This window comes from Centrocercus urophasianus, unplaced genomic scaffold (genome assembly GCF_019232065.1).
Source record: "Centrocercus urophasianus isolate 14NV4802_14NV808 unplaced genomic scaffold, USGS_Curo_1.0 seq_63, whole genome shotgun sequence".
In the NCBI taxonomy this organism is placed as follows: Eukaryota; Metazoa; Chordata; class Aves; order Galliformes; family Phasianidae; genus Centrocercus; species Centrocercus urophasianus.
In genome coordinates, this window is record NW_024885233.1 from 686,723 (window position 1) to 710,383 (window position 23,661).

The following is a 23,661-nucleotide window of genomic DNA, read 5'->3' on the forward strand; positions in this document are numbered from 1 at the left end:
TTTTTTTTTTTTTTTTTTTTTTTTTTTTTTTTTTTTTGTTCTGTTTTTTTTTTTTTGTAGAGGTGGTGTATTGTATTATTTACATTATATTATTATATATTATATGCTAGAATAGGCAGCATCATGGTCTGGGGACAACACATGGCATCAGAGAGAGCAACCAAGGCATCATTATGAGAGTAAGTATCAAAGTCAAGGAGAGGCAGCTGTATAACATTCAACAGGGATGGAAGCAGAAGGAGTGAGCTGGAGTGTTGCTATAAGGAAGGAGAAGCCAAAATCAGAGCAGTCTAAAGAAGAGTTTGGGGACGAGCATGGAAAGCCCCAAAGTTTTGATTAAAGCTATTTTTTTTTTGGTTTTGTCCCCAAGTTGGGTTGGGGTTATGAGAAAAAGTAGCAGGAAGCAAGCTGGCTCAGCTTGCTGTTTTTTGGGATAGTAAACAGCCAGAGATGCTGTAAAGCTCCAGGCAGCCCAATTCACTCTATTTGTGCAGAATTAATTTCCCCTTACCATGGAAAATTGCCTTTTCTTGGCCCAGGGGACATTACATGCAAGTATCAGCCTTGCTCAGAGTCAGACAAGACAATGAAATCATCCTTCTGGAGCCACTAAGCAATGTCCCCAGAGCCACCCCACATCCTGCAGCTCACCTCTGCAATCTGATGCCTTCTGGGAAGCGGAGATGCTCAGGTTTGGTGATGAAGCTGCCAAAAGCTGCACTGAGATGATTGAATCCAGCTGCAAAGCCCAGAGCCACAATTGCAATCACGAGTGGGAAAAATAAAGCAAGAAAAACTCCACAGGGGGACAGGGATATGTAGCATCACCCACCCCACATGGGTCCATAATACTTTCAGGGAGGATACGGGTGATGCTAGCAAGCTCCATGATAAAGTTCTGACTGCTGTCAGCACCCTGCTGCTCCCTGAACCCCGCACCCACTCACAGCCCCTTCTGGACCCCGCTCCCTTCTCACACCCAAACTTGGAGCTCTCTACCATGATCCCATCTCCATGTGTCTCATTGGGGTGGCTCCGCCCGTGTTCTCCCTCCCCAGCCCACAGCAGCCTCCTGGGGGGAGGAGAGAGGTTTGGCCCATCTTGGAGGCAGCCATAAAGCCGCGCTGATCCTCAGCCTCCATGCAGAGCAGCTGCAGCCGTGAGTGCGATGGGGACCCCCAAAGGTGCGGCCACAGCTCTGGTGCTGTCACCTCTCTCTGCCCTTCTCATTGCCGTTGTGCTCACTGCCATACTGCTGCTTGCCAGGACTCTCCACAAGGCCACTTGTGGCCAGATCCCACCGGTGGGTCCTTTTGCGTGGCCTCTGGTGGGCAATGTCCTGCAGCTGGGCCATCTGCCCCACCTCACCTTCATGCACATGGCGTGCCACTATGGAGCCATCTTCCAGCTGCACCTGGGCCAGCAGCGGGTGGTGGTGCTCGATGGTGAGGTGGCGCATCCAGCAGGCATTGATGGGGCTGGGCACATGCTTTGCCGGCCAGCCTGACTTCCCTTCCTTCGGGCTGGTGTCTGGTGGGCGCAGCGTCACCTTTGGGAGCTGCTCACCCCAATGGCAGGCACAGTGGCGGCTGGCCCATGCTGCCCTAAGGGCTCGTTCAACGGTGGCCGATGTGGAGTGGCACAGTGGCGGCCGAGGCAGGTGACCTGGCGCAGCTTTTCCGGAGGCACAGCCATGGTGGTGCTTATTTCCAGCCCTGCCTGCTCTTAGTGGTGGCCAACACCGATGTCCTCTGTGCTCTCTGCTTTGGCCACCGCTATGACCATTCTGACAGCGAGTCCACGCCGGTCTTCTTCCCCGCCGGCTCATTTTGCAGCTCAGGGGGACTGCCTGCTCCTGCGCCCTTAAGACTTCCTTCTTGAAGAGCAACCAGCTCTCCTGGACCCCTTTACTCGCTAAGACTGAATGCCAGGGGACTCCCCCTATTAGTCCCTTGAACAATTCAAAGTCCGCCCTCCTGAAGTCCAAGGTAGCACTTACTTACTCTTACCTCATATATATGAGTACAACTTATATATATAAGTGGAAGGAGTTTTGAAGGGGGTGGGAGTACATCTGCTGGAGTAGAGAAACAATTCGGGAATTTTATTTCTCCTCTATGAACCTTTAAATTTTAAGTAGAAAGAGCCACTTGTCAGCTTACATTGAGATGCTTAGCTGAAATGGGACATGGCCCCTTTCCAAAAACAAGATTTTTTGTTCCCCTAAATGTTCCTGAACGTCATCTGGAAGCACAACCCGGACCTGTAGAGAAATCCTCTTTTCTGGAGGGTCACCATTCTTTTGTACAGGTACTGTGTGGTTGGGTAACTGTCTATTGCCTGTATGCTACCAAAACCATCGCGTGGTCTTTCTTACACATATTTAAAAATAATGCAGGCGAACACGTCCAACCAAAGTTAATAGAGTTGGCTCTGAAATAGGAAGATACACCATCCCAAAACAGAGAACAGTCTCCACCCAAGCTACCGTCATGCTCACCTCGTGCCACCACAGTGTAGTCACCCCAAGGAACTCCTAATGACAACACCTCCTAATGACAACAATTTACCAACAGCAAACTCATCTTCCTCCAGAAGTTTTACCAAATATGAGATTTAATTATCTGGGAAGATTTGAATACATCCTTACCAATTTAGCCCTCCTCTTGACAGCATCTCAGAGCATGTAGGTATTTCCAAGTCTGCTTCACACCTCTGCTATCCACCACAGATGCTGTGATGGTCAACAGAACCAAGATGCCCTCTGTAACCTAATGGGAATTGGCACAAAGCAAAGGCATCCACTCAGATGGATGTTTGACGTGTTTGACGGTGTCCTGAAATTATTCTTGACTGCATGCTGGCGGCAGCGCTGTGCAAAGTGTGCAGCTGCAGCTCACAGGGGGGTGGAAGCTGCTTACAGCACTTCCTCAAATGATTTTGCAATGTTTTGACCACCCCATTTCTCAAATCTAGAGAGAGACGCTGCCAGGAAATAGATTTTTGGAAGCGCGATGCCAGGAAATGCGTTATTTACAGTCCCCTGTGTCCAAACCCCTTCCTACTCCTCATCCACAATTACGGTCATAGTCGCATGCAAGCAGGTGCTGCACAGCTTCCCCCACAGTTTTCAAGATACTGAAATGCTGGAATAGGATCTTTATTATTTAGCAGAAGATGCACAAGAGATCCAGCTGCAGAACTAACCCATTCATTAAGAAGAAAAGCGATCAGAAATTAATCTTTCCTTCTAAATAATTGTCTGCAGGTATGTAAACAACCCAGAACAGAGTCTACGCCAATCCCGGAGCCTCTTCTGCTTCTCATAGATGATTTATTTAAACCTGATCTAAAGGGTCTTTAACTTCTCCATCAGTCAAGCTGACATTAGCCCAGTAAATAGGAAGCTGACCTTTGTTATGGGATGCATTTATAATGATGGGGACTTTCTGTCCCCAGGTTTGCATTGCCTTGTCTTCCTTCATAGCCTTTGAGCCCTTCTCATGTTTATATTTTGGGAAAAGCAATATTTAAATAAATCTCACTCAGAGAACTAATCTCTCTTAAGTTTTTGAGATCATGTTTGCATGCCCAACTGAGACTGCATGCTTGCATATGCAAAACCTGTGAAAGCATCACAGGTCTACAGCAAACAGTAGCAGTGTTCACATTTATCCTTTCTCCCCTAAATTTTGCCTGGTTTCATTATGTGCGCTTTGTATGCCAACATCAGCAAAGTCAACATATGTACTACTGCAAAAAAAACTTTGTTTTTTGTAATACTCAGGGGACTCTGAAATGGGCCTTTGCTAAATATTACTCTAAGGAAAATAATGACAGTTCACCTACATGAACCCAATGGTTTGCCACATGTCGGTAAGACTTGCTGTAAAAAACAAGATGGCAAGGCAAGCCTATTGCAATCCTCCCATTTCAGGGTCTCCCTCAAACCAAGGATCTCAGCAGGTCAGCCTTTGCCAGGGAATTTCCAAGGAGTTGCAGATGTCATTGAAACAAAAAAATTTGGACTTCGCAGAAATCTTGAAGCCAAGGTGGGAGTCAGAATGACTGCGCCATTCCTGGTAGGAAGCAGTGTTGACATTCCTACTCCGATATTGAGTCAGATGTTTCCCAGAACACTGAGGAGGTGGTCACTGCCCTGGTATGCTCTAATTATTGGAAATCAACTTCCAAACAGAACTTGCCTGTTTTTAAATCCCTTGTCCTCAACTGGCAACCCAGTCCTATGGGTCAGTGCTGACCTCCTCTCTGCGATGTTGATGTGATTCAAAAATATTTTTCAAGCTGTGTTTTCCTACCCATGGTCAAGTATGATTGCAGCAGACAAAGCACTCATTTGATTGCTAACAGTCAAGTATTGCAAAATGTCACTTAAAAAGTCTTCTAGGGGTTCTAGAGTCCTAGAGATTTATGTTGAACAACAGTGTACCTACAAGTCCTCTCCTGGGCTGCTGCCTTCAGTGCCACAGGGCTCTGTAAGGTGGTTCAGTGCACTAGAAGACGCTACAATTTCACTTTAAGAAGAAAACAAAAGGGATGAGATTACAGAGAAGTTGCAGGCTGAATCCAGTCCTAATTTACCATGGACAGACAAAGTTTTCTTGAAATGTGTAGGTGTGGCACTTGGGGTTGTGGTTAGAGGTCGAATGTTGGACAAGATCTTAAGAGGTCTTTTCCAATATCAATGATTCTATGATTCTATCAATTGCTTGCTGGGAGAGGACCTCCTTTGTACTTGTGATTGCACATAGCTCCAACGTCCCTCTCCCAGGGATGGTATGCGACTAATGCGCAAGCAAATTAACACAGCCAAATCACTCCTATCTACTCCATTAGGCAGCCCAAATATTGTTTCCCACTATACCTACTCTTTAGTGCAACTATGCTATCAATCAGTACTCCTCAGTTCAGTGAATTTTAAGGAATCAAGAAGTACGGCTAGGGCTATAACTCACTCACTCAACTCAGCAAAGTAATTTGGAACACAATGAAATAAAAGTTGTCAGGAGGTCTAAAACACTCAAAAGCAATGCTAAGCCCCTTGTTTATGGCTTCTGTCTGGAGCAGGTGGAGATGGCTTCAGGCTGTGAAAGCGGAGCACAGAATATTTAGACTTCGTAACAACTGATCACTCACATTTATTGAAAAACAACCTCACCTGGAGCACACTGCTCACCATAACTTGTGGCTGTATTACTTTGGTGCAATTTAGAAACATAAACAGTAGTCATGGTATTTACATACAAAATGTATTAGAGGCGTAACCCACACAGTTACAAACATATGTATAAACAGTGATATATAAACAAGAATTTTATATGTTACCTTCCCATAATATTCCAGCACACCACCACACATACAATAGACACCACAATACTTTAGAAGACTTCCTCCTGACTGTTGGGTTTCTTTACCTGTCTGCGTACCAACACAACAAGCAAGACAGTGACACAGGAAACTTTAAGCAGGATGGCTTTCTCCTTAATTGCAAATACCTTATCTCAAACAGACCAGCACAGTGAGGATAAATTAGTTAAACAGCTTCAGTTATTCTATAGTATCATAGTTTAGCCACAGGGAGGTGTGTTTCCAAAGTCAGCCTAGCTCAGGAAATTGTTCTGTCTTACCCTACGATAAGCCTGGAAGAACATCTAGTCTTTTACTATGAAAATCCAACTCCTGGGAGTGTACAGTGCAGGCACCTTTGAGAAATTCACATTGTACTCAGGGATTAATCTGCAGAGTTTTAAAAATTGTGTGCAAAATTAAAGAAGTCTTGGTTTTTGCATTGCTTAAAAGCTATTGAAGTACAGACACGAGGAAGAGATTCCCTCACTTCAACTTCTATCAGTAAGAAAAACAAGACTTTGGCATTTGTTTCCAAACAGGCTTTGTTTAGTCTGTAACCCAAAGCTCTGTTTTCCTAGCTCTCTACTTACCATCTGAAGACATCCTTCCATCCACATGTCACCTTGACAAGTAACTGAACCTCATCCATGACCCTTTTAAAGCTAAGGGGATTTACATCATCACCCCAAAGAATACACAGTGTGAAAGACTGAAACCTAACCAGTGCAGAATCCAAAGCACAAAGCAGAAAAACAGACCAGCATTTTCTTCCCTCAAACTTATGGTTGCTCACTGTATGGAAACAGATATTAAGCAAGAAAGAAACGAAGAACAAAAAGAAATTGCATCTTTGAAAACACAGCATGTAAATCTAATTCAAAATCACCTCTAATGTTCTACATTTTGAAGAGTTAGACAACAGGTGAAGGCCTGCAAATAAGAAAAGCTCTGGATTGCTGGTATCTTTTGGCAAAGATCCAGTGATTCAGCCTGGCAGAATTCAGTTCTCTATTTGTAAGAATCATATGTATAGTCTCAAGCAAATCCAAATCGTAGAGTTCTATTTGGACCAAAATAAAAATAGCTGAAAAGTGTCAAATATATAAACTGGGAAGTTTGTGAGCTTGAGTCTGCTAACATCTACTTTATGAAAGTAACATCAAGGGGGAAAAGCTGAAATGTGCTAGGATATAAAGCAAGCCTTGCTCAAGTCTTTGGGAAATTTCTGAACATTGTTTTTGTTTTTCACCCTTTTTGTCAGCATACAGCAAAGTTTACTTTCTCTGTTTGGTACCCAGAAGCTGTCTGAGAAAATGTCAGCTGCCAACTCCGTTTTCTCAGTGCCAGTGCATTCGTCAACAAGAACTGGAGGAATACACAGCAAAGCGTCAGCTCTGCCACAGAGTATTCCTGTTCCTGTAACCAGTGTTACACTGATAAACAACTGCTAAGCTATTATATCTAAACCATAGCTGCATAGTTTGGAGGGACACACCAAGTTTTCGCTCTCATGTGAGTGATGTCACTAGGAGAAAGTCCTGAAGTTGAAAACCTCATTACTTGCTGTTCTGACATGCACTTCTTAAAAATAAAGTTTTTCTTGTGCATAAGATCTTCTTGGTTCCTCAGTATTTTCTCACTGTAACGAGCAGTGCTGGTTTCTCCTCAACAGAAAACCAGGAAGGTAGTTTAGGTATAACCAGACAGGACCAACAGGACTGTATTTTGGACATCACCATCAGTTTTTTCACAGCAACTCACTTATTTTAAGTCAATGTAGTCTTTTTTGTGCAGTGGCCTTTCCTCAAGCCATTGTGTCAGTGTCGATTTGAAACAAGAGACTGAAGGAAGTGAGGAACTCCCACAACCTGCAGTGCATCAGGTTGCTAAAAATCAGCCTCACAGTGCCCACTGACTCTCACCTTTCTCTCCGCAGGACATCTATGCAAAGGTGCAATCAGTTATTTCAATTGATTCAATGAGGATGTTTTAGAAAGGAAAAGAGAAAACAGTCAAATTAGAGAAAACTATCTGCTGAGGACTTCCCCAGGAAGCTCATCAGCAAGCAGATCTGAAACTCAGGTATTATACACACACGTGTGTGTACATATATATACTCCTACATGCTAATATCTGGTTGATTTTTTGACTATTTGGCCTTCTTTTTTTTTTTTTTTTTTTTTTTTTAAGGAATTTTAAAAGCGAGCAAACATATGTTGTGCTCTCAATAGGAAAATAACACAAGATTTTATCTCATTAAATCCCACCGAGATGCTTCCCTGGAAGTGCTGATGAGACTGTTGAGTGTGTCCTCCTGGCAGCTCCTCTGGCTTATCCATGCTGTGCAACCAAACTTGCTAGAATCATGAAACCCCTTTCAATGGAATTTTATTGTCTGTGCAGTGTTGAGTGGAATGAGCTCTTCTGCTCTTATTCTTCCAAGGCACATCGCATCTTCTCAAGTTCTCTCTCAGCTTCTGAATCCTGGAAATGCAATACAAGGCATTAATACACAGGCTAAATCAATATAGTTAAAAAAGATAATTCCTCTTTTCTTCTCAAGCCCCACACCAGATTTTAAGTATAGTCTAGCCTTGTGTTTTTCCTCTTTTCATACTTGTCTCTCAGCAGCCTATTAAAATTCTCCAAATATCAAAGAGATTTTCTCTCATGCTTCCTTTTGAGAAAACTGAAAACCAGAGCAGCGGATTTCAAACCTTTGCTCCCTTGAGGACTCTCCTACTCTGGTCAAATGCCCCCCTTTTTTTTTTTTTTTTTTACCCTTCTCAGTCTGATGGAAATTATTTGATTGCCTCTTTGGGATGAAACAACACCACCTTACGCCTCCAACATATAAAGAGAAAAAAAATCCTCTATTTATCTCATATACCATTCCAACTCTGTCTGGCATGATTTCTAAGACGCAGATGGTGAGGAGGCTCCTCATCTGGCAGAGCTGGGATATTTCCTTCTGGAAGAAGGGATATTTTTTCTGCTTGCTGCCCTGGTTTCCCAGCAGCAGTACTAGCCAGTGCCCTGCAGGTGGTAGCACAGGCAAGTCAGCACTGATAGATGGTGGGCCAAGATCTATTGCACACCTGTGCTGTGAATTTCAGCACAATACTTTTGCTACAGCAACCCAGAAGCCTTAGAAACACAGTGGCAGGAAAATCTGGCATATACTTCTGCCTTACATCCAGGATTCCATCAGACTAACACTGAAAGCATGAGATCAGGAGGATTCTGGTCACTTCGCTGCATTTTTCTCCACAACGCAAAGAACAACAGATTGATATCTGCTTTTATGTATTTTCTACCTGGTACTAATTTGATGGCATCTTCTATACAGTTTCAGCTTAACAGAAAAAGCGCAAAGGAAAAAAAAAGTGGAAAAGAGCTCCCAGATGGAAAACACAACCACATGGCACTTTCTGAAATGCAGTACAATCTGCTCTCTGAAACCCTGTGAAAGCAATGGAAGAGCTAAAATATCCTAGATAGAAAAAAATGCTGAGCAGCACACACAGACTACTGATCTGATCCAGCTTGGAGGAGCTTCGGAGCCAACCTAGCACCAAGAGCTTTAAAAGCAACAGAGAGGAACTACTAGATGACTCAGGTGCAAAAACATCTAAATCCTTCAGTTCATTGGATCTAACTCACAGAGTGCCTAAAATACTTCATTAAGAGCTTAAATTGAAAATCAAAAGTCTTAAATTGAAACCATTCAGCTTACCTTTAGCAATAAACACCTTAATGCAAATGCAGCCTATAATATTGATCAGCCCAATGAACACACATGCCAAGTCAGACTGCCAGAGAAAGTCTTGACCTTAAGTTAAATGACTGGGATTTTAGAAAAATTTCCCTATGATTAATTTTGCGACATAATATATATGCAGAGAATTTTACATAACCATATTTGATTTGAAGGGTCAAAAGCATACAACATTAAGTTAGTTTTGGTTTCTTTTCTTTCTTGGAAAATAATCCTATACCTCTTTTGTGTTAACTGGCAGTTCTGAAGCAAGGTTCATCCAGAGAAGAGCTGCAGAGTTGTTCCCCAGGTCCTTGTAGCACTGAAGGAAAAATGACAACGTGAGGAGAGTTAAACAGGGAGAACAAAAGATGAAACAGGCAGCAGAAAGTAACTGAGCAATTTTGTAACCTGACAACTGATAAAAAAGGATTATTTCTCCTTTAGGCATTTACACAGAATAGCTTCAGGCTTGATAATCACCATCAAGTTATGGAATATTAGATTTTATTTTTTTTTTTATGTTTTGGACAAGGAGATCTTTTTGGCAAAAGATTTTAAGGTCTCCTGTGATCTTCAGCATCTTCCACCATTTTTATTTCCACTTCCACAGCCACCATTCCTCATGCTGCTTTCATCATAAAATCTCAACACTGGCAGCATATCATCTGATGAAGCTTTAACTCTCCAGGCCTTTGAAAATCAGGTCCAAGTGCAAGCACTGTAACATCTCATCTTTACAGGTCTCTGAGGTTTCATATCTTTCCTCGTGAACTTCTCAAGCAGCACAGAAACAGACAGCTCTAAGTAACACAAAAGGCTCTGGTGCGTAGAGTCATGGAGGCAATGGAGGACTGCAAAATCAGCATGCTAGAAGGAAGCTAAAAATGATGCTAAAAGGCAGCAGCTAATCATTGTTGCAATTGCCTCAAAAAGCCAGCATTCCTTTAGGATTGTGACAACAAGGTATGTGCATCTTGGTGATTTTCCTCTTTCAGTTCTGAAAGAGAACTCTCTGCTCTGCAAACAGTCACATTGTTGCACCTCTTGAATTCAGAACAGATGGTGCCATGGACATCCTTGGAGCCTTCAGGAGTCCCACGCCCCTAAGCATCAGTTAAAACTATCATTAGGTGACTGTAAATCTCAATTCTTTATTCTTTTGAAGTCTGACCCATTAGAGCACTATTTCCTGGAAAATTAAGGAGATACAAATTGAACTATTAGAATTTTATGATGAAGGATGTGATCCAAAATGACCAACTATGGGACTGAGTAAAATAGCAATAAACAAAACCAAATACGTTTAAGTACTTCTATTAACTTCTATGCTGATTTGCAGAGTACTTCTGAAGCTCAGCCACATCTGCCAGACATGCGGTGAACTATGAGCCCAGTAATAAAGTATTGGCTCATTCAGGTTATAATTTAGCCACTGTGAAATCCAGATTTTTTTACATCAACTCTGAAAATTCATCAGGTCATGATTTGCAAGAATTTGCTGCTGCTGCAGCTTCCCTGAAAATAAGTTCCAATTCTTTACAAGACATTCAGGGAGTGACTGAATTTGCATGACTGCTGGCTGTATTTACAAACAGAGCAAGATGCAATCAAGAGCATATTCATCAGTGTGCATAAGCTGTCAGAAACAAAAGGCTTGCTGATTTACATATACATCACTTAATTTACAAAGTCTCATCACTGAGCAGATATGATGAGTGACAGTGTATGATCCAGCTGGCGTCAAGGCCACCACATCTCCTACAGAGTTCTCCTCTTTGGTCGCCTTTGTTTTTCTTTAACAAGACACTATGAAATAAATTCTGTACATAGGTTTATTGGTAACACAGACATGCATTTAATACTTTACTTCTTCCTCATGATGCACTTCCTGTATACACCACAGAAATCCAAAACTTATAAAATTTTGCTTCTACATGCAGTAATTTAAGTTCGTGTACAACAATCCATCCAAAGATGCATGTGTATTTTTTAAGATGAATATTTCTTATCCCAGGAGCATGTAACTGTACTCAATAAAGTGACAGGTTACCTTGGCAATGTACACTCTTACTGCTTTGGAAAATCCTGGACTTAGCTCCTCAACCTAGAACAGCAGAGAGAAAGGGTTAGGCAGAGAAAAGCAAATATGAGGATACGCAAAGAACAGTTTGAAAGCTGTTTCAATTTTTTCCATCTCTTTATTAGATGAGGAAGCCCCACTTTTTCAAGTCCATACATATCATATATCATAGGCTAGACTGGCTGCATTAGTAAAAGCCCTCATACTTTCCCTGTTCCACTGCAAACAAACCCTTTGTAGCACACCCTGTGTTCTATTTATATTCAAATTTCACAGTGCATGCAATCAAGACATCAGAAACTGACTATCAGAGCAAGCAATGAGAACTCAGTACAGACAGTGTTCCTCTTCTTAATTATGTTGTCTGGTTTTAGACCTAGCTCAGCTTGTGAGTAACCCAGAGCTGCAATTCTTGAGATGATTTCCATTCCCCTGGAACTTGCTAACTGTGGCTGAATGCTGAAATGGACTCTGCTGAGCATATGGGAAGTGCACTTCTTCAGGGCGTGACCAAAGGTAAAAGCTCAGAAAAATCCAAATTCCTGTTTCAAACCACTGAGCCACTCTAACTCATCAAAGGAAGAAGTAGCTTTTTTCTCTACTGAGAAGAAAGAACACACTTTGCTTCAAACTTCGCTGTGGAATGATTTAATCATTTTGGCTAAAATTATGCTGAAAAGCAGACTGCCTAGGGCAGACACCTACCTACCACAAACTTACTCTTAACATTTAGGCACAATGACAAGAAATTGATAAAATCTGATAAACCCTAACACTTTGCAGAACTGCTGGCCTATGAGTTATATAGTGGTAGGGCAATTTGTTTCTGCAACATTTCATCAGAGGTGTATGTATGTTAAAAAAAAAACCATATCTGACTTTGAAAGCTTAAAAATTTGTGTTCAAAAATCTGGAGAATCTACTCAGAGGCCTTTATTAAAATATTACGAGGAAAATTAAAGTGACAAAACATTCTGACTACCTATGCAAGTGTTCCCAGGCATGAGCATATACAGATCTTACAAGATCATGAAAAGAGCCAGGCCACATGCACTTAACACTAAGCAATGAATTCATCAGCTTTTGCAGCATTGAAAAGGAAAACCAAAACCCTCTGAAAATATGTGGAATTCTCTGGATCTAGTTCTGAGCTCTTGAAAATCATGTTCTTCCATCTGGCTGTTCTATAACAGAGGCTCCTACCTTTCTGCTTCCACCAGTTTTTCCTCTTCAGGTTCTAGTCAATAGAGAGATATCATGAAGCACATGGAGAGCAATGAGCTAAGCAGAACACAAGTACTCAAATTCCATGCTTGTGGTTACACTTGTCAGTCTGCATTTGTTAGGGATTCCCCTGAGTGTCAGATTACAGTACCTTTAAGAAGTTTTGTAGTGCATCCTGTACAGTGGCTGTAGGAGGAGTCTCAAACAAAGCAGAAGCAGTCTTTTTTTCGAGCCATCCCAGGTGGAAAACCTACAGAGAGAGCAAGACGAAACCATCAAACCCATGTATGCAAAGACACTGAGTTATCTGGTTTCTTGTAGCTGCTTCAGGCACCTGGGAGACAGCCAAAAATCTTGGTAGTACCAGCAGATTCTGGTAAGCACCCAAATCCAGCTATGGATTTAAACCTGATTTGCTTTTCTTTGTTCTATACTGCTAGTCACCTCCTGCAGTTTCATCCATCAGCTGCCATATGCATAATGTTAAATACAGGATTTGTCTCTACAACTCAATATTGCAGCAGGGCAACTGTGTGGGTGGTCTGAAATCCTAAAGTTACTCAGTGCAACCACACCAGCTCCTGGCAGTTTTCACCTATGTATCAGAGCAAAGGCACATATGCAGCCCTCCTGTCTCCCTTCTACTTGGATCTGCCTCTGTTTCTCAGCTTCTGCAGCTGTGAGAGCAGGAAGGCTGAGCAGGAAGTTCTGAACAGAGTGAAGAGCTTTCACTGGCTGAGTTTGTTGCTCCCCTGTAATTAACCAAGTCAATTATCTTGGCTATAATCTCTGTGATTTAACTTCATTTCTGACAGCAGCAAAGCACTTTCAAACTGCATAAAGCAAAAAGTAGATAGTTACTGCAAGCCCTTATTTCTTTTTATAGACACTAAATCTGACTTATGGCATTTGACTCCAAGCTTTTCCTTGTCAAGAAATATAAAGCAGCCTGCACAATTCTAACACCGCCAATACTTGGGTAGCAGAGGAACCACGTGCAAAGAATTATAGAGTTGTACTGTGTACAGAAGCTCTTGCCAGCCTCAAAATGTCCTTGGATCACATCCATGTGTGTTTAAAGGTGGTTTGTTTTTACGGAGTAAAGGAGGGCAAACAGTAAGCTAGTCTGCAGCTAGTGCTTTTCTCAGTCCATTCCTTGCCATGTCACTTCCCATACCACCTGCAGAGACTAAAATATGAAGGCTGGAACCCCTTGTGTTCATTGGTTAAGGCTTCAATCCACCTAGCTTTCACTCAAACAAGGAAGTAAATTCCAGGGAAGAAGTAAGTAATCAATATTAACAAGCTGTTTTACCTGGTAACACCACCTGCCCAAAAGGTAGTAAGACTTTGGATCCTCAGGTTTCAGAGCAATCGCTTTATCAATGTGTTCCTATGGAAAATTATCACCAACACACATTACGTTCTTGTTAGAAGCCAAGAGCAGATGAGTATGTATGGAAAGAGGAAAGGAATAAGCCCACAATTTGTCAGCGATCAGGAAAACTACAGCGACCAAGAGATTCCAAATTTTCTTTAAAATGTTTCAATGAACCCCAAATGAGCATTTTATCAGAAAAAAGAATTACTGCATGCAAAAAAAAAGAAGCTGCCCTTCACTTTATTCTACCTCCTTTTCCTAACCTGACATAACCAAATTAGTGGTTATGTGAATAGCTGCCAACTCACTAATTTTATGTGGCCAGTTCTGCAGCAACTGGTGCATCTCCTTTCCCTGCAACATCCCAGTTTTGGCTGAAAGGCAAATTAAGAACCTGAAGCAGATGAGCCACCTTTGAAAATTCATTATTTGGTACTTACTGGAGGGTGCAAGCAGGCAGGAAAAGTTGGTATCTTATTACCATATGATAATTTCACATCTGAAGTTCTCACTGGGATTGTATTTTACTTGCAAGACTTTTATTCTTCATCTTTTTTCTGACTTTACAGTGTGCACAAATGCAGAGTGAAACCAGTCAGCCTCAGCACCTCTTGCTGGAATCACCTTCCTCATCCAAAACACCCCTTAAAAGCATCCCTTTGAGACCTACAACTCCTCTGCTAAAAGCTGGAGCTGTCTTCCTAACTTACCCTACTACAGAAGTACTGCGTAACACACACACAAGCCAGCATGCTCCTTTCACTCACCTTAAAAATATATCCAGTTTGAATGCGCTTCTGGATGCTCTCATGTTCTGCTAGCTGCCCACAGAGAATGGCATACCTGCATAAAGAAGGCATCTGTATGAAACTAAACTGGCAGTTTTAAATATACATCTACATTCTGCATGTATCTTCCTTCTGAAGATAAGAGCACATTTAAGCTTCACATCTTCTACAGGGAGGGGACCTATGCAGCAAGCACTTTTTGCATGGGAAGGCAGTAGCTCCAAGGATGCCAGCAACTGAGCAGGAGTAGTTTTTGTTCATTGCACTGACCGTGGAAAGTCTTCCAGTGCACTTCTACACCCTAAATTTCCTTACTCAGTAATGAATTGTGTGAAAATATAGAATGCTGAAGAGCAAATCCTACTGAAGCAGGAGCCAGAATTGCAAAAAGCTCTAATTAGCTCTAAGATGCACAGGCATCTCCCTTACAGAACAGCAAATCCATAGCATGCTAGGTATCCTAGCTAGGCTAGGATGCCTACTAGGAGGGAAAATACTGTGACAACCTACCTATGTCCTGCAGCCTGAGCAACCACTGAATTTGGGAAACAAAATAACATCGTTTGAGTGCTGCAAGCTCAAGGCAATTTAGTTTTCTCTAACAAGAGATGCTACAATTCAAAGCTAGCATAAGCAGTTATTTTGTAGCAGTTAAAGCAGGGAAGCTGATTACCCATGGATTTATACTCTCCCATCTCACACTCCCACACACTGCTCTTCCCTGAAATTGGTTCAGAGACTCAAAAATAAAGCTGAATATAGAAGAAAGATGCAATTTCATCTCCTTTGTGACTTCTTTTGCCATATCCGCAGCTCTGCTCATTCTGCCCAATCCTCTGTCTCCTCATTATACCCTCCAGGGTCCCAGCTCAATATGGTTCCTCTAGCCATACTATTTAAGTCTTCTGGATATGTACATTAAATACAACGTAAAACTCTGTATAATCTTTCTTTATACCACTCCCTTCCTCCCCAGGGCAAGCCTTACAAGTCCGTTCCCATAAATCCAATGGGGATGAAGGGAGCCTCGCCTGACCTCTCCAACAACCAGCACAACAACATCAAGTGGCACAATACTTGTTTGTCAAGTAAAAATAAAGATCACATTTTTATTTTTTTAAGCAGACCATTGAAATGTTCGTAAAATAAGCAGTTAACAGCAGACCTGTCATGAAACAAGAGGTAAGAAATAAAGCAAGAGATAGCTGAACTGGAACAGGTTGCCCAGAGAAGCTATGGTTGATCCATCGCTGGCCAGGCTGGATGAGGCCACGAGCAACTTGACCTTGTGAATGGCAACACTGTCCATGGCAGGAGGGTTGGAACTATTTTGTTAAGGTCCCTTCCCACCTGGACATTCTATGATTCTATGAATTGGTCTTCTATTGCAGTCCCAGGAAGAGCAGCCTTAGCATGAACATTCTTTTCTAATTTGTGCCTCAAGATCCAGAGCATGGTGGTGGTTTCTACATATGAAACTCTGATCCGAGATTTCTTGAGGTCTTTAGCTTCCCTTCCTCTCCCTCTCTGCAGCACCAGAATGGCTTCCTGCTCTTCCCTCTTCTGTTTGTTTAGCTTCGCCTGTTCTTCAGAACTATTTATTTTAATCTCTTTTGTGAAATGTCTTCAGATGAATTGCCACCTGAGGCACTACCAAGTTGCACAAAGGCTAACAATAATAGGATAGATTAAGAATAATGAGTTCGGACTGGGGATTTCATCACTTGTAAATATTTGATAACTACAAGGATCAATGTCTCAGAAGTTACTTAAACCCTGCATTATGAGACTTGCTGGACTAACTATTAACCAGAACTACTCATTAAGGTCAAGCCACAAGTTCCCATAGAACTCTCAGCTCTGTAAGGATTTCCCCATTCATTAGAAAATAAACTCTGTGCAGCAGGAGAGAATACATCCCCAGATGAGAACCTGCTTGTTCTTCCTTCTCAAATCCCCAGGCTCAGAACACACAACTTTGATGGAGCTTTATTTCCAATGCTGCACTCTGGCTGACTTCCATTAGAAAGCAGGACGTTTGGCTTCTGAACACAAAATACACAGCCCAGCACCAACAGCCTCATGGCCAGGGTGGCTTGCCAACCCAAATACAGCTCTTATCTCTTTAAACAGTTTCAAAGACTCACTAGTTAAGTCTGCTGGTGCCTCCTTTTGAATAAGACAAGAAGTAAATTGAATTGGCCAGCTGACAACAGCATGGGGACATGGAAGCCTTTGCATTTTATTCAGATCAAGTTTTACTTCACAAATACTCAACTAACTTTACATTGCAATACCCAACAAACCAATGAGCTAGATTATTCTGCTAGTCAACCAGCACAAGCTGTGAGCTGAAAATATCAATGCTAGCCCATAAATCTGTTTGGCGTTATTCAAACAACACTGACAGTAAATCAAGAGAGAGATTTCATCACACACAAGGCAAAGAGATGAAAACCTTAGGTCAGAGCTCAACTTTCATCAACAAGAGTCAGATTAAAAGACAGAAAGAATAAATCCCTTCCTAATCAAATAAACAATTGAGAGGAGCAGAGCTTCAAGTTTTTTTTTATATCAAATTGAGAAGTTTTGGCAATATTTTATGAGTTTTACCAGTTTTTTACCTACCTGTGCACTGAGCCTCTTCACTTGTAAAGAAGTGAGACAACTACCATGTAGTTGTGCAATGAAACACGCCAGAAATTCAAATGTTTATTAATTTTGGGATTCAGTACCTTGGGAGAAACAGCAAAGTTCCCAGAAACTTAACCTTAAATTAATGAGCATTTGTCACTAATGGCCATACAGAGCTAAGGGGTTGCAATCAGGCTTTCCTAAACTTCAAAACAAGGGGAGACAAGATTAAAGGAAAAAATAAGAAGCTTGTCCAGAGAGCTGGAGAGTAGGCTGAGCTGTAAATTCACATAGCACTAATTATGCTGCCTTGTTTCCCATCACAACATACTCAGCAGCACTCTAGAGCATGGATGGTTTAAATAAAGCACTCGGTGATACTGGCGTACACACTGCAAGTTTAAGCACAATAAATTGCTCTGGATTAGAGCAAGACTAATTTACTATTGTCTCAATTTTCCATAGAAATTTAAAAAAAATAAAAGTGTATTCTCACAGTTGGGAATCACACCACAGAACAGAGTGATGAACAGCAGCTTCATCCCTGTTCTGACTCGCTGCTTTAAACTGTATGACCAAGACACATATATAAGTATATAGAATTGATTTTATGTAGTTATATAAAATCTTGATGCATAAAATCAAGGTTGTATTCTGAGAAAGACTTCTCAGAATGCGTTCCACTATTCCTTTGAAAACATTTCATTTATAAATTCAGAGAACTGTCTGCTGTCCACAGACATGAACTTGATTCTATGCAACAGATGTATTTAAAGGCTGCTGTCTGCATTAATCTCAGAAGTATATCTGATGTGAAAGATGCATTCAATACCATTTCCACAATGCAACAAAAGTCTATAAATGTTCCTTCCAGATGATGTATGAAATAAAACATACCTAGCCCATGATATCCACCCTGTATCTTCCAGAACCAAATACAGTTTTAAAAGCCAATTTAGATGAAAAGCTTGCTTTTTCCTTTGGGGCCACACCAAACTTTGAGATGTTAAAACATTTTACCCTTTGACTGACCCACATGGGTCACCGTGCATGGTATTCTGCCACTTTCTGAATAGTTAGTGGACGAAAAATCTTTTCATGCATATGATGTATGTTGTTTCATAGTACAGAGTTTTCTGCCTGTAATAAAACTGTTTGCTTTATCCACACAGGTTCTGCACTCTGTCCTTTGAATCTGTGCTTCTGAAGCACAACATTTCCTTTCCAAAGGAATTCCTCTTTATGTCTATATCCCAAAGACCTTCAAACATGCTGCAGACTCTGTGGGGATGGCAAGCTCATATGATATATAAAATATTTAATACTCTGGAACTAATACTAGCAGTAGCTACCTTGATTTCCCATGAATTGTAGGCATTCATAGCCAGATGACTGCTTCATAATGAATGACACAAAGTTTTTCTTGATCAAACCCTATCTCTGAACACCACTAGAGCCACAGCCTAAGACACTGCTCTGATAGTGTAGACCTTCTTGGGTGAGTCATTTTAAGACACTATCCCTAAAATTAAAAACCAAACCTAGCAAAAAAAAAAGTTGTAGGAGAAACATAGAAACATCTTGCAGCAGCTCCTCCTGTTCATGTTGTTGAGGATCATATTCTTCCAGGAAAAGATGGACTTCCTACAGACCTGGTTTTACATTGCAATTAAGACTTCAACATCATAAGCCATCAGAGCTACAGGTGTTAAGTGAGGAAGTGTCAACAAAAATATTCCAGATGGCATCTTGGTCTTGCCTAGCATCATCACTTTGACTGAAGTAACTGAACATCAAATCCATACAGCTTGTCTGAACTGTCCTCTACTAAAGTGAGTTATTCTGAAGAAATGTGCGCTAAAACCTGTTTCCTGCCACTGATGCTTTGTTTCCTGCATTTGATGAAGTCTAAAAATACTTTTTACATAGTCACTGCATGCAATGACATTTTTCCGCAACTTTCAAAAGCCAGTTTTGGCTTAGCTTTAGTTTGAGCCATTCTACTGCACAGAACTCTGAGGATGTCGTCTTGTAGTTTCCATAGCCTCCTCTGACGTCTAAAGGAAATTTTACAAGTACCATGATTAAAGGCTTCTTTTATTTTTATTAATGAGTAGCCTATATTTACATTAAATCTTCAAAACAGTCTTTAAACAAGCTCTGAATTATCTATAAGCACTTTAATGCTAGCTCCCTTCCTGTACTCAAATTTTTCTGTAGTCATTCTGTCTCTTCTGAAGTTACTATTACTTACTGAAATCTTTCCCATGCTCCTGTACAAGGACGTTCAATTTCAGTACTTCATGGTAATGTCCATACAATGGTTTTGCTGTTAATATACTCCAAACCCTACCCTACTGATGCCGAATTGAGACTTGTTTTTCTGTTTTCAGTGCTCTGGAACATAGCCATATCCTTATCAAGTAATTCACAAACTTGTGTATGACAATCTGAGTCAATTAACGATATATATTTTCTATGTACTTCAACACAGAATTTAATTTCACAGAGATTCTCTGCTATCTGTTGATATGGTTAATTATGTACCTTACCTATTCTATGCTTTCTTTAACATGCAACATTCATACCCTGACAGGTTGGTTTGGGACTACTGTGGAAGCAAAACTTCTAGCTTTATATAGGAAAAGTAAAAAAAAAAACTTTGAACAACCTGGGCTTGAGACACAGAAATTTCTTGGAAAATAACAAGAAATAAACCCCTAAAAGAAACCCAAACTAAAAAAGCCAAACACAAATCACCCCGCAACAGCATATGTCATAGAGAATGAAGGCTGACAGGCTGGGAGGAAATGGTGTTAAACAAAGACTAAATGTTGAAAAAGATATCTCATATTCACATACCTGTGGTCATTAAAACTTTACAATTCTGAAAAACTACAGGCATTATCACTGGCAAACAAAGAATATGAGAATAACCATATGCAGAGGTGATCTGTGCTTCATCGAAGGGTTAGTGTGGGAGCCTCACTGCTGGAGGTCCACCTAATCTGCTTTGGAAGATATTCATCAGAAAGCACATGGTTTTTGTTTTGGAGTGAATAAACTACCTGGGTCTCCTTTATCCCAATTTTACATGATCAACTTTTTCTGAGACTGACTGAATTAATAGATATTGAATGGTGCAGCAAAAGATTCCCCTGACATCAGTGCTGTCACTGTTAAATAACTTCATGAAGCTGGATAATGTAACAGATTAAATTTAAATAGATGGCAGGTCAGCCTATGTTTGAAGATTCATCTAGTAATGGGTGGGTGGTAGCAGAGAATCAAATTAAAAACAGTAGACCATAAGTAGCCCAAGATAATAATATGATGCTGTACTAGAATGCCTCAGCTCAAGTGGTACGCACAATATTTGAGTAATAAACAAAAAGAAAAAGACAATCAGATGGATGGAGTCCACAAAACTACAGGAACAGAAAGCTGGCACAACACTGCCAAACTCAAATATTATGGCAAGTAGACCAACTATTCTATTCTCTTACAAATAGTTCCACATGTTAATTTTTTTTTCAATATCTGGAGAGCAAGTAATCCTGGCTAATTACATTAAGTAAGGAGTCTATACAGTTAGCTGGCTATAACCAAAACTAATCTTCATTTGTGATTTAAGTCAAACCTGATCACTGTCACAAAAGAGAAAGGCTGAAATGCCCCCTTTTCCTATCCATACCCCAATCAATTTTTCCTTAATCTTAGAAAAGGTTGAAGCCTTTATTAGTTACCGAAGCTGGAATACAAAGCGTGTCTTCAGTTCTGTTTGATTTCCAAGTTGGTTTCATCTAAAAGATCTCTAGTCTGCCTCAGGAAGTGCTAGGAATGAACCATGTGTGTTTGCAGAACAATATGTATTCATTCTCAGCAAAGCCTGAAGACACAAATGGTAATTATTCCATGTAATGTATCATTTTTATGGTGACTTTGTGCTCATTTAAACCTCTGGTTTTAGTGGAAAAAGTTTTCCCCAAGAACTACTTTGAAAGAGCCTGGCACATATCTTGGCAAGATATTTCTATCATAATGACTTACTGCAGGATTTACTGTTGCTTTCAAGGAAGGTGTCATCTTCATCAACACTGATGAGAAGAGCTTCAGAACAAAGTCTTCCGTAGTGCATAAGCTGTTTCCCAGGTTTGTAGCACCACCAGTTTTGCTATGAGGGATTTCTATTGACATACCCATGCTGTTAAGACCTCATTTCTCAGAACTCATACTCAAATGTCAGTCACTTTGTGTGCCTAAAAGCTTTTCAAATGGAGAAGACCAGCAGCCAAGAAAGGGCAGCAACAGATATGGTAGTAATAACCTAGCTTTTCTTTAAGTGCTCTGATGAGTTGGAATCAAGCCCTCAAAAAAGGGCAATACAGAAATCTTAAGAAGGAACCAAGACTACTTGGTTCAACTGCTCAGAATTCCTGCTAAAAACAAGATGGAAAGACAAACAAAACACATTTAGTGGAATAGCCCAAATTAGTTGATCTTCTCTTAAAGAAAGTTGCAACCTAAGAAGAGACCTAGTGAACATAAGCGTAACCTTTAGGACTATTCTCCCTTCTATCCCAATGAAGTTCAAAGCAAGTATTAAGCACAATTAGAAATTACAGCTTTTATATTCAGAACCATATATTTAAACATAATAGAGATAACATTGTTGCTGACACATCAAAACCACATCTCAGTAGATGTACAGTTTAAAAGCTCTCATCCAGAAGACCTAAATGCAAATGAAACAGTACACAACAAAATGGAACTCAGTTATTATTTCCAAACAATCTCCCTACTTCTGCAATTTCAGGATTCATCAGAAATATGACTAATACTTGAAAATTTCATTAACATCACCTGCTGCTCTCCAGCAGCAAGCATGGAACAAAGGATTACATTCTAGAGAAATAACAGTGGCTAAATTTTTCATGGGAACAGGGTACAGAAACTCAAAATTATTTCCATGCTACACACTTCCCTTTGCACCACTTTCATTATAAGTGTCCCTCAAGAGATGGAAAAAAAAAAAGGGAACATGTTGGGGGCAATTTGTAGCCAACAGCCTTTGTTTCAGTTTAAACAAGACATCTCCTTTTTCTTGTCTAACAGATAAAAAGCAACCCACACACTGTAAATGTCAACTTACTTCACTGTCTCCAAAAGGAGTGAAAAAAAGGAAGAAAATTATCCCTGCTGAAATTATCCCTGCTGAAATTATCCCTCTGTTCATGCCCATAGTTTTCACAGCTTTCCTCTTCCCTGGCTCTTCTTCATCAGCCCTAGCATCTCCAGGGCTCAGGACACAGAGACACTCAGGATGCTGACAGCCTTATAGAAGGGAAGGACCTTCCTGAAAATGGGGAACGCCATCAGCTGCTCTTACTGCATGCTATTCTTCCTCCTGTGTATGCTGAAATACCTTGTCTATTCCTGTTTGCTGTATTCTGTTCTGTCCCTAACTGAAAGAATCCCCTGTTTAAACCACCTGGGCAACACAAGAAAAGCTCAGCCCAAAATTGAGGCACAGCTCAAAATGAATCAGTTCTGGACAGCAATCCACAAAGACTTAAATCCTGATCTTGAACTTTAAGGCTGCTGTTAGGTGCTTGAAGTTGCATTACAAACACATGCCAAAATGGGTAGGGGATTCTAACAATGATTAAGCTTTTCTCTCACCTCATTCATGAGGATGTCACACACTTATGTCTAAGCAGCAAAATGCATGGGTTTGTAAAACAATCTATCTCCATCCATCTCTAATAGCAAGCAAGAACAAACCTACAAGTCTGTGCTGTTCTACTCATGAGCTGAAATGTATTTACTATGCAAATTATTTAATTGGGTATCGTATCTACCTGATCATGGTGAGACATGGTTTAATGGGCACGGTTAGATGGCTGGACGTAGTGGTGATGATCTTGAAAGTCTTTTTCAACCTTAATGATTCTATGATTCTGTAATCAGAGATCTTTCACAATTACAGCAAAAGAATTATATTTATGTCGGTATCAAAAAATAAGAATGAGATAATACCACGACAGGAGTACACGGGCATAAGAACACTTGGTAAAGCATTCATCAGCTCTCATGTGAGCCCATTCTAAAGGCACTACATATGTCGGACACTCAGAACAACCCTTACATGTTTCTGTATTCCAGAATGGTGCCTGCAAGGAAAACACAGCCAGAGATCAATCCTGCTGTGCACAAGCTGACTCATCCGTGCTGCACTCATCACATCTCAGCTCTCTTTCAGCCAGCTCTGCAGAGATGGCTCTTTTGGGACCAGCTGGGTTCCAAGAGCAAACAACCACAAAAGCAGCTTTGTACCAAATATAATGTTGAGAAGACCCAGGAGATCCATGCAAGGCTTCTCCTCTGCATTTGGGCAGATCCCAAGGTTAGCTCAGACAGTCCC

The 23,661-nt window shown here is 40.9% G+C and overlaps 2 protein-coding genes across 2 annotated transcripts in view; one reads left to right on the plus strand and one right to left on the minus strand.

Annotated features, from left to right (window-relative positions):
- Nucleotides 1–683: 683 nt before the first annotated feature.
- LOC122170107 (cytochrome P450 1B1-like) lies at nt 684–7,363 on the plus strand. Its single transcript, XM_042836737.1, is given in 5 exon segments — nt 684–691; nt 1,147–1,456; nt 1,458–1,643; nt 1,645–1,806; nt 7,307–7,363. Coding segments are annotated over 5 exon segments (723 nt in total).
- The window catches only part of RMDN3 (regulator of microtubule dynamics 3), a gene marked incomplete at its 5' end in the record, with an annotated part of 29,311 nt that continues 10,789 nt past the window's right edge, over nt 5,140–23,661 (minus strand). The window contains 6 exons of the mRNA XM_042836738.1: nt 5,140–7,854; nt 9,369–9,449; nt 11,181–11,234; nt 12,586–12,684; nt 13,750–13,827; nt 14,583–14,658. Of these exons, the coding sequence (XP_042692672.1) occupies nt 7,801–7,854; nt 9,369–9,449; nt 11,181–11,234; nt 12,586–12,684; nt 13,750–13,827; nt 14,583–14,658 (442 nt within the window). The remainder of the gene's footprint in view (nt 7,855–9,368; nt 9,450–11,180; nt 11,235–12,585; nt 12,685–13,749; nt 13,828–14,582; nt 14,659–23,661) is intronic.